This window comes from Hordeum vulgare, chromosome 2H (genome assembly GCF_904849725.1).
Source record: "Hordeum vulgare subsp. vulgare chromosome 2H, MorexV3_pseudomolecules_assembly, whole genome shotgun sequence".
In the NCBI taxonomy this organism is placed as follows: Eukaryota; Viridiplantae; Streptophyta; class Magnoliopsida; order Poales; family Poaceae; genus Hordeum; species Hordeum vulgare.
In genome coordinates, this window is record NC_058519.1 from 445,013,973 (window position 1) to 445,025,809 (window position 11,837).

Here is an 11,837-nt window from a genome sequence, read left to right on the forward strand (position 1 = left end):
GCCAAGACATATAACAACCCAAGATGAATGGATTGGAGCAAGGGAGAACACCACAACATCAACTAAGCACACACATTGATCAAAAAGACTACACTACATAATCTGCCACAATCTGCATCTTAGCTCTTTGGGAGCTACATGCAACATAGCTGCAGGCCTCCAAACATGACAAATAATATATGTGGTTGTTGCCAACCAAGAACGCTACAAGCACCAACAAGAATCACAGCAAAAGGAATTAAACTCTAGAAGATACAAGGCCACAGACTTTCCCAAAACCATCAGATCTCATGGACTTAGTGAAAATTCCTGCACCTGAGTTTTCTGTCCTTGTTCTGAAGATGTTTGACAGCAATCGAAACACAACCTACTGGACTCCAAATGATTTGAAATTTTACAGGAAGCTTCACAAACATATCAGGTTCAAAATCCTAGCACTGAACTAAGGCTAGTTCTCAACACAATGACCAGCACATCCTCATCTATAGGAGAAGAAAATGTTTCCAGAATCTCAGACTTTGTGAAATTCCAGATTTTACTAAGCTGGAATTTTGCAGCCACATGCCTACTTTGTCTAGGCATAGTTTGCACACACATAACACCAAGTGATAAATGACACCACTTTGATGTAGAGCAAAACCCCTAATACTACCACACAAAAACTCATGCCCTTGGGCTCCACCTATTCCATGGAATCAAGGAACAAACTTGCAACAAATCTGAATATGTCAACTCCATAAAGTATCCTAATGGCAAAACAAACTTCACCACTGGATTCCTTGGGAGATTCTACCCCAAAATCATATATGACATGTGAGCACTTACTTGGAACAAGTGGCCACAAAATAAGGAAGAGGAAACTACTCCAAATCATGCCTAGTAATTAGTGCATCATTTCATGTAGTTCCTACTAAGACAACAACTACAAAGGTTGTGTTCATGTGCACAATGACAAAGTGACATGGGGGTTTGAACCCCATGTTTGTGTCATGCACATCAACTTCACAACCACTTCTACCAAGTTATCCACACATACAATTCACCATGCCCTCTCACATATGGACATGTGAAGGTGCATAGCTTTGCTTGCAAAGGTGGGGTGTCCCACGCACACACATCCACTCCACTACACACATCAAACATGTTCTTGACCAAAATACAAGAAGTAGATCTCTAAATAAGTAACACAAAATGGGAACACCATGTCACCTACACATGCACACAACTAGGGAGTTTATGAACTATGTTCATGTGGGTGTGTTCTTCACACCATAAGCACCCCATGACATGCACACAATCATATCACCTATTCCACATAAGCAAGACACTAGTGCAACTATACCCACACTTGGGCTAGCTTCACCACACACTCACATACATATGAACTAGAACCACATATGCACTTATGTTCCAAAGTCCACACATGCATTCTTCTCAAACTAGCAACAAATGCTAGAACCCCTGGTGTTGGGAGCAGAAGAAATAAATACTACATGAGTTGCTGAGTCAAAACAATCACCTCACATGCTATAGAGCATGCCACATCAAAACAGAAAAAAATAGAAGCTACAACAAATAAAATGAAAAAAAACAATGCTTGGGAGGGGGATCGAACTCAGGATCCCCTGGGTCAACCCCAAGGCCCATTCCACCCTGCTACTTGCCAACTTATCGACAGAACAGGGGAAACTGCTTGGTATGGTTGCTTCCTGTAGCTACTGTGCTACGGTGCAAACGACAGGAAATCAAAAGGGGGGTATAAGTGGCGCCGCGGGGAATCGATCCCACGACCTCCTGATCCACACCCGGGCACCGCACCACTACACTACGCTACGAAGACTGGATAGAGAAAGAACTTATGCCAGGAGTACTAACTCTACTGCGTGGCTTGCTCTGCACAACACAGGGAAGCGCCGGCGACAGGGAGGCCGCCGTGGCTCCTCTGCTGCTGCTGCTGCGCTTCGACGGGGAAAACAAGACGCTATACTCCAGCCTGATGAACGCCTATACCTGCTGCATGGCACTACCCGAGCACAAAAACGACACCCTGGGCATACAGCTATACCGCACAGGCCATGTCGTTCTTCTCTTGGAACACAGGCACGCAACGTCCGTCGGTCGGACCTCCTACAACACATCTAGCGAAGGAGAAGGAGGGAGGAGCTAGGTCTCACCGAGGGGAAGGAGGGAGAAGGCCGAACGGGGATGAGGTCTGTGAAGATGACGACCTGTAGAAGCTGTAGACGCGGGTGCAGAACCGACGCAGGGGAGGAAGAACGCCGGGAACTCGCCGTTGACGTGGTGCTGGCCGTTGGCGTGGTCGTTCTGTGGCCTTCCCGAGGACGGGAATGGAGCGCGGGCTCCTACTCCGTGCCCCTGGACATGGCCGTCGGCGCTGCTCGACGTAGACGGCGGGGTAGACGCGGCGGCCGAACTCTCTCTCTCTCTCTGCTACTCGTACAGAGGCTTACCAGAGGGGGAGGAAGAAGAAGAGAGAAGGTGGCGGCGCACTGGAGGGAGGAGAGGGAAACCTAGGGAAGGAGGAAGGTTCCCTCCATCTTATATTACCTCGAGGGAGGCGCTTGAGCCACAGGATCGAGGCCATGGAGAATCGGTGGAGGAGGTGGAGTCGTACACAGTGACGTAGACGGAGGAGGAAGAGGGACGCGAGATGGGCTTCGCTGCTCGCTGGAGGGGGAGAGATGGGCCTCTCTGGTGGGAGGAAGCCCACCAGAGCGCATCATAAGAGAAAAAAAATAACTCTGGCTATTCCTATTTAACTAAAGCACAGAGAAAAGAAAAAGCCCACAGGTCAAACTACTGAATATTAAATCAAAACAAAAATGCCCCTGGACCTGAAAAATACATAAGCTTTTTAAATAAAATGCAAAGGGAATTTTATGGGGCAATTAAATAAATACAAAACAACAATTATAATAACTGTTTTGTGATTTATTGCACCTTTAGAACACCTAAAAAAACACAAAATCTTGCACAACATAATACCCACAATATTTAGTAAACAGAGGACATTTTAAAACCAGGTAAAGAGCAAGTGAAATTTTGAGTTTTGGAATAAAAGAGAGAAAAGGTTTGAAACTAACAAGGGGGGTTTGAAAACAATGCCAAGCACCACACTCCAATACTTCACACCACATCATCACATGTGCATCAACACATGAAATCACAAGACCACAAAATCACACCTAGCAAGATCACATGCAATCATAACATGACATAGAACCATAAGGTATGGCAAGGATGGTATGGCATGGATGCATGCATGCAAAAGAAGAACACAAGGTGACACATGAAATCTTACATGCATAGATAACTCTCATGACAATGTCAAGGTGGTCCCACATGGAAGGTTACAAAAAAAGGAAAGCTTTACACTTCGGGCACTACAATAGCATAATTGTATATTTTCTTTGGCTCATGACTTAGTCATTTTATGGCTCGTGTCATGGAATTCGTCAGAAAGAACCTATGCACGAAATGTACTTTCATGTCATGGAATTCAAATGTAAGGAATCCGTGCGTAGAGCATTTTATGATTTGTTTTACACATGGCAAGTCCACGTGAAAAAAAAACTACATCCTTGATCGGAACCACAAGGCTGAACCTAAGGGCATAATTTGATGAGTTATATGTTCCTTGATCCGAACCAAAAGGCCGAACCTAAGGACATGATTTGGTGAATTTTATGTTCCTTGATCCGAACCAAACAGCCAAACCTAAGGACATGATTTGGTGAATTTTATGTTCCTTGATCCGAACCAAACGGACGAAACTAAGGACATGATTTGGTGGATTTTATGTTCGTTGATCCGAACCAAACGGTCGAACCTAAGGACATGATTTGGTGGATTTTATGTTCCTTGATCCGAACCAAACGGCCGAACCTGAGGACATGATTTGGTGGATTTTATGTTCCTTGATCCGAACCAAACGGCCGAACCTGAGGACATGATTTGGTGGATTTTATGTTCCTTGATCCGAACCAAACGGCTGAACCTGAGGACATGATTTTATGGATTTTATGTTCCTTGATCCGAACCAAACGGCTGAACCTAAGGACATGATTTTATGGATTTTATGTTCCTTGATCCGAACCAAACGGCTGAACCTAAGGACATGATTTGGTGGACTTTATGTTCCTTGATCCGAACCAAACGGCCGGACCTAAGGACATGATTTGGTGGATTTTATGTTTCTTGATCCAAACCAAACGGTCGAACCAAAGGACATGATTTGATGGATTTTATGTTCCTTGATCCAAACCAAACGACCGAACCTAAGGACATGATTTGATGGATTTTATGTTCCTTGATCCGAACCAAACGACCGAATCTAAGGACATGATTTGGAGAGGAGGAAGAAGGAAGCTCCCTGGCTTGTACCGCAATGGCCAAACCAGGGGCTAGAGTTTTGAGTGGAGGAAGAAGAGAGCTCCCTGGCATGTACCGCAATGGCCAAACGAGGGGCTAGGGGAGAGCCATGGATCTCACCTTCTCATCTCCGGCGAGCACGTCGCCTGCCTGCCTGCCTCCTTCTTCCTTCGGTGTGCGTCCGTACGTGTTGTATATGTGGTTAGCAGGGATGAGATGAATGGGTGCTGGAAGCGAGAACCAAAAATCCATCTGATCGATCAACCCCTTCTCTGTATAGTAAGCTTGCACGTGCAACGCACGTCTTTTAACTCTATCACACGATTATGAAAATAGTTGTCTGATTTTACATAGTTTTTCATCTACATATGTTTCAGTAAAATATTGTGTTTCTTTGGGAGGAAGAAAAACTAAATCACATGGACAAGTGAAGAAGGTGTAAATAATATGCTCACTGCTGGTGGAAGAAGATCATACTCTAAAGGGCAGAGATAACATAAGCTGAAAAATCAATTGTATGAATTACCTGGTTTTGTATCTTCGATTTTTATTTCACTGCTTCTATGCATGTTCTCTTCTCTTCAATCTAATTTGTTGAACACAGTTGTCAAGAGATTTGATTTCTAGTCATATATATCTGATGTGTAATTAGTTTCGTGTGACCAGCCGCCGTCCGCCCAACTCCGTCGCCGGCCGAATCCGCACCAAATCGATGCTGCCGCCCGCCTGTCGGCCACCGGGACTTCATCCCCCCTCCCCCCCCCCATGGCCGCCAATTCACTTTCAGTCGTCGCTGAAGCGAAGCATCTCCAGCTGCCCTAAATGACTTCCCCGGTGAAGTCTGCGATGGGCTAGGCTTCTTCCTAGCCTAGACCTCCTACCGGAGTTAGGGGAGGCGCCCCCCGACCGCGCCAAGCTCTTGCCTTCTTCTCTGTCGACGTGTGGCCTTCTCCTCTGTCGAGCAGTCACCGCTGCCCGCACCCGTCATCGCCGAACGACTGCCCAACCCGCAACCGGCCATAGGGCCGTCGGCCGGTTTTGCACCTTTAGTTTGCATCTTCTATTAAAGTTTTTTTTTAAATCTCCGTTTTGCATCAACTGTTAGAGTTGACCCTTTTCTGAAGATGTAAATTTGCAAATTTTTACATCTCCTGTTTTACACCTTCGAATTTGCATCTTCTATGCTCTTAGTGCGAATTGGAGAAGTTCATTCCAAGAGGGGGGAAAGTCAGATACAGGCCGGGCCGGGACCTCAGTTACATCTCTGAACTTGAGAAAGCGAAAATGTAAAAAAGAACAACACTACAAGGCGAAAAAGCCGGTAGAATCCCACCACAAAGCACAAACATCTACGTACAAGCTGCAACATGTCATGTGCACTCCAATTTCACATGCTGATGGTGTCATGAAGCAGGCCAAAGACAAGACACATGGAACTGGAGGCTTTGCCACAAGCTGTAGAGTATAGACAGAGAAGCAGAGCAGCGAATTGCTGTAATCCTGCAGCACAGATGCTAAGATCTGAAATAGGATGCCCACATGTCCTTTAGCTGTCCTATATCTCATGGTTTGTCTTCTGAGATAGCATAAAATGAATCTTGCACCAGTCGGTTCATGCCATCAAGAGATTACATATGCTGGGCAGCCGTGGAGCTATCACCGCGCTGTTGCACCACCACCGCATTCTGCAAGTGAAGGTCAAAACAGCAAGGCCAAGCATTGTTTGTCACTCCCTCAGTAAACAAACATGAGACGTTTTAAGGAGTAAAACAGTAGCGCTTAACAGTGGTGGATGTGCCATAATGGGATTTCAACTCTAATTCAGAGGTGGAACGGAATTGATTTGTTTTTAGTTGTCAGGCATCATTGTTCAAATCAAACGTTTTTAACTAAGACAATCAGGCCCATGAAAATACAAGAGTCCCACTAGACTGTAATATTGCATACATACTGCTATATGAGATAAGAAGAACGCATGGTTTTAATAGCACAGCGTCCTGAAGATTTTGCTTCTCTGTGGTGAAACATTTTCAAACGACAACCATCATAATTAACTTCTTCATTTGAGAGAAAAACTAAAGTATCTTTGGTTCAAACAGCTTGCCAAAATAACAATATGAGTTCTATAAATATGTAATGGTGCCATGCTACTATGTTTAAGAAAGTACTCTTGTCTACGTGAATAAAACAACTTCGCTGCCCAAATAAAATACTACTCCCTCCGTCGAGTGTCAAAAACGCTCTTATATTATGATACTCTTGTCTACGTGAATAAAACAACTTCGCTGCAAACACAGCTTAGTTCTGCTCTATATAAATTCATACACTTCGTATGAACCAATTATTTTTAAATTCATTCCGCATGTTATGTGCTAAGAAGATCAAAATATATATTAGAAAATTTACAGGCATCATCAAACAAGCGAAATACAATAATAAATAATCATGACATATCTTCCTCCTTTGTTTGAGTTTCACCTTCACGTCGACTCCATTCTCAATTATTCCACGCAACACAACCTCAATTTTTCCTTCGATTTTGTCCCCTTTTGTAGGTGTATAAATTGCATTGTGAATATCATCCTCTATCGCACGCTTCACAAGTAACGCCCCAACCGCCACACATGCCTTGATACCCTTCCTTGAACTCAGATCAAACTTCATGTCCTTTGATATGGAGTGAGCGACCGACACAACCCTGCTGGTCACTCGGTGGACGAAGCAAGCACGCACCGACCCCTTGGAGACATGTATGTCCAGGCAGAAAGGGTGGTGGTACAGATCAGTCATCTGGTTAAAAGTTGGCACTCGGTCCCTCTTGACCTCAACTATGTCATCCGTATCCACTGCACGCTCTGCTTTCAGCTTTGGAGCCTTCAAACGAGCTGGCTTCTCAGGTTCCACCTTCTCACAATCGGATGGATTCTTGCCATTGGGTTTATCTCTCTTCCATATAAAGTTCCTTGCTGCTCAAACATATAAAGAAAGCAAATGTAAGGCAACCCATGCCCAGGACTAAATAGTGTAACTATTAACTAACTTTACTTTAAAGTTCTTTTTATATATATTGGTTTGGTTCAGAACTTCTTTTCCTTAAGTCATGTTAGAAAAATGAAATGATGAAAACAGTATTTAACTACTAAACATGAGGTAATTAACTGCTTAATACCTACTACAAAATAGTTTACTTGTGACTATACTTGTTTATAACTATGGCTTCCCACCAAAATGGCAAGGAACTGGGTAATCATCTGGATTTATAAGCACACCCAGAACATAGCAAAATGATCTAGTCAGATAAGATCCATGTACATACTACCATGGAATTCAGTTATTTAACGTGATAATGGTTCTTACTCCTGAAAACATTCTGGTTGTTGATTACCGGTGCTTGATCTCACATGATAACTTTCATTCAAGCAGTTATGTTTGCTCAGTTGATCACTGCTTTCTCTTCACTCCTTGACATGTTGCACTGTTCTTCAAGAAATCCTCAGCTTAAATAGCTTAGGTGAAGCATCATATTATACTTACATATCCTGCAGTAGAGTAAGAACCATAAGGAGATTATATGTACCTAGCTTCTTTCGCATGTCATCTATGGGTTTCTTAACCACTTAGCTTGAACACCAAGTGTATTCTGAATTCAAGTATAATTTTGAAACCTATTCATATTGAAGTGTCGTTCTTTAGGGCATTGGAGTGCCTAACTAATGCCACTAAATGGAGCATACATACACCAGTTAAATTACTAATTATACAATCAGCTGGATCATCTTCTTTGTATTATTACGAACAACTACAAACAACACACGTACAGTGTGCTGGACTGAAGAGTGAAAAAGAGAACACTTAACCAACCGTATGTGACAACAATGTGTTTGATATGGCAACTCACATGCACATACTTAGTAATGTGTTCAACAAGATATGACAACGCACACGCATCTATATACAATTGTAATATCTAGTCAAATGGCTCAGGATTTTAGCAGTAGGTAGACGTACATACAACAATGAATAAACATGTAGTCCATTTGTATCTACATAAGCATCTGACTGCACTTACAAAACCAAATAGCACTGAGATAACACATACTAAAATGAACTACTTCCTCCGTACCAAAATATATGTCGTTGGAGTAGTTGAACTACAGCTGCTTCAACGGCGTATATTTCAGTACAAAGGAAGTAGTAAAGATTTTGTTACAACATAAATAGGATGATCAAGATTCAAATTGACAGGACTAAATAGCACTGATATAACCATTGCATTTATCTCTTTTGCTTTCTTTATTTCATTTAGGTGAAGATAAAATGCAAAGCAACACAAATGTTATCTTGACAGGATCAGACAGAGTAAAGAGCACTTAGAAACTACAAATGCAAAACCAATGAAAAAGTAATGGAAGCCAACATTGATGAAAAGGGACTATTTCTTACAGTATTTAACATGACATGATTTCCTTCAGAATATCAAGTACATGAAAATATGCTTACCAGCTGTACTGCAACGCCATCGCATTTCTTCACAGAAAAATGACACACATTCCTTCAGTTGGTAAGCCAGCAACTTCAAAACATATTAAAATGGATGACATCCATTGATATGACATATGAACTTCACCGGATGTACTTACCACATTATGCAAAAGTACAAAGAAAACACTACGGAAAGAGAAATGTACCATACTGTACCTCTAGTGAAAACACGCAACTTATTCAGTAAGTAGAGATGCCACACTGCTAGACACCATCCCAGTATTATCACAAGGGTTCAACTTCGTCCCGCTCAAATATACTTCTACAACTGTGATCTAGGTAATCAACTCTAAACAAGAATTAAGATACAGAAACACTACAGAAATTGAAGATATTACTGATTTTATGCGATCACAGTTTAAACACAATTATCAAATCAAATGCTCACTGGAGCTGGTAAGAGATGCTATGTTGCCATGATTTGTTTAGCAAATCCGGAAGGAACAACATGAAACTACGGCACAGTATATCCAAGCAGCAGTGGATAACACAACATTTGTAATGAGGAATGCCTATTGACTTTACAAACCATATTCAAGGTAAGAGTTCCAGTCTTTCACTGCAAATTGTGGTCACCAACATCATTGTTCCTCGTCTCAACTGTCTGCCAAATATGTACAACAATATACTCCAATGGATTATGCAGAAAAGGATCAACATATAACAGGAAAAACATCCGCAAATGGCAAATAAAAATCAATTTAAGAACAGATCTAAGGTCAAAATCACCAATCCACAAACGACTGTACAATACATAAAATGATCCATAATCATTACTCCAGTGGTCCATAATCATTACTCGAGTAAATTATCTCATAGTCCGATACTGACTCAATACGAGGATATTCTATTGCTGAAGCAACTACTGCACTAATTGGACAGTGACCTCTCAATCACGAAGGTCTATGGAAGTGGTATATAAGCAGTTCGGCCGGAGAAACTGTAATTGTTAAGCGCCCTTTTCAGCTGTTGCATCATTGCAGCACCTGCGAGATCTTCAGCGGTGAATTGGTGGATGGTGGCGGTGGCGGTGAAGGTGTGGACATACCCGGGGAAGACGCCCTCGGTGTCGGCGCCCGCAGAGAGCAGCTCGACGGCTTCCACGTACGCGGTGAGGCGCCTCATGCACCCATTGCTGTCATATCGGTCCACGGCGAGAACCACGGCTGGATCTGGTTCACGTCGAGGCATGGAAAAGAAAGACAAGGCGACGAGGCGGTCGAGGCTGCCGTGGGCGAGCGCGTCCGGCGGGAAGCAGGCCTCGACCAGCTGCCCGCGCTCCAGGTCGAAGCGGATGATACAGAACGCCCGCGCCCACCGCGCCAGCGCCGCGGGGTCGGGCGCCGCGCCCGCCTCGGCCGCGTCGCCCTGCAGCGAGACGGACTGGATCCGGTTCATCCCCGCGGCCGTCGGGGGCGCGACAATTTTGGCTATTCGGGAGACGCCAGTGGGGGATTGGAACCGCGCGACCGAATCGCCGGACTCGGGAAGCGACGCTGCGGCGCAGACAGCCGCCGACGGGTCGTGATCTCCGTCTGGGATCTGCGTGTCGCTCGCGGGGCTGGAGGGGGGAAAGGTCGCGGGCGGATCGAACGGGTCGTGATCTCCGTCTGGGATCTGCGTGTCGCTCGCGGGGCTGTGGGTGAGTTCGGATTGGCGTTCCTTTGCGGCGCAGACGTGCGAGCGGCGGGGGCGTGGGAGCGAGCGACGCGGCACCGGCAGGGGCGGGCGGCGGCGGCACCGGCGGGGGCGTGGGAGCGGTTCCCAATCGATAACGTGGGAGGGGAGGGGTGGTGTGAGGAGGGGGTTAGGTTTCTCGATGGGGTTTCGTTAGCGAGGGATTGATTAGCGCTAACGAAAACGTAAGTTTAGTTAACAACGCATTTAGACCTTGATTAAGCGATTAGACGGCTGAGATTGCGAGTTGGATCTGCCCTTTTGTTTTTATTAGTAGAGATGCTAAGCGAGCAGGTATTACAGGGAAGGCAGAGCAGCGGTTCGCTGCGGCTGGACGCCCGCGCGCCCACCTCCACCGATCGTGGGAACGTGAGATCGTGGGAGCGGGCTGCCTTCTATTTTTCATTATTTCTTTAATCTTAATTGACTCGCAACTGTCTCTGATGAGCCGACGTGGGCTTAAACAAGTTCTTTTCCGTCACCAGCCGCCTGTGCTTGGGATATGCATGCATGCAGCCTTGTACGTGACCCATAATGCATGTACATGTAGGGAATTTGTTTAAAATGAGCTAACGCTTAATTAGCTTTAGTGATCCACTAAACCAATTTCCTTAACGTGGCATGAGACAGAGACATGAGAAATGTTTTCTTGATGATAATTCTATGATGGCGTCTGACATATTTTTTATTTTTAATATGTCATCATAGGAGATATTTTTTTGTACATGCGTTATGTGACATCCCATTAATAGCGCTGGAATAATGTTTAAATTTACTCTGTGTTCCAATATTTAATAGTATCAACGATGTCTAAATCGATTTGAATTTATGTCGATATTAGAATTTGTCGTCGGTGACAAGGTATGTGTATGTGAGTCATGCGTCCTCTATATTTTAGAATAAAATTTGATGACTATTTATTTTGTCACATTTTAAAATTTCTTGGCTCTTTCACGTATCCACATTATCAACATTTGGCAATATATCATATGCCAATTTCACTCTCAACTCAATCTGAGCGGTTGACTATGTTGGGGAACGTCGCATGGGAAACAAAAATTTTCCTACGCGCACGAAGACCTATCATGGTGATGTCCATCTACGAGAGGGGATGAGTGATCTACGTACCCTTGTAGATCGTACAGCAGAAGCGTTAGAGAACGCGGTTGATGTAGTGGAACGTCCTCACGTCCCTCGATCCGCCCCGCGAACAATCCCGCGATCAG

General features: G+C 44.3%; 2 protein-coding genes across 2 annotated transcripts; both read right to left on the reverse strand.

Moving 5' to 3' along the window:
• Window positions 1–6,660: 6,660 nt before the first annotated feature.
• On the reverse strand, window positions 6,661–8,912 carry LOC123428049. Its single transcript, XM_045112209.1, has 4 exons — window positions 8,893–8,912; window positions 7,927–7,931; window positions 7,750–7,782; window positions 6,661–7,358 (listed from the first exon to the last, which is right to left on the reverse strand). Exons 1-4 carry the CDS (start codon window positions 8,910–8,912, stop codon window positions 6,712–6,714), a joined length of 705 nt encoding a protein of 234 aa, XP_044968144.1. The 3' UTR covers window positions 6,661–6,711.
• A 736-nt stretch (window positions 8,913–9,648) lies between these two features.
• On the reverse strand, window positions 9,649–10,747 carry LOC123426580. The gene has a single exon (XM_045110441.1). It carries the CDS (start codon window positions 10,330–10,332, stop codon window positions 9,838–9,840), a length of 495 nt encoding a protein of 164 aa, XP_044966376.1. The 5' UTR covers window positions 10,333–10,747; the 3' UTR covers window positions 9,649–9,837.
• Window positions 10,748–11,837: the final 1,090 nt, after the last annotated feature.

What these genes read in the sequence shown, in the direction of transcription:
- LOC123426580 (XM_045110441.1), bottom strand. Translation starts at nt 10,332, where the DNA reads ATGAACCGGATCCAGTCCGTCTCGCTGCAGGGCGACGCGGCCGAGGCG.
- LOC123428049 (XM_045112209.1), bottom strand. Translation starts at nt 8,912, where the DNA reads ATGGCGTTGCAGTACAGCTG. An exon ending in CAACCAGAATGTTTTCAGGA is followed by an intron (nt 7,359 to 7,749) that starts GTAAGAACCATT and finishes ATGTTTGAGCAG; the next exon opens with CAAGGAACTTTATATGGAAG.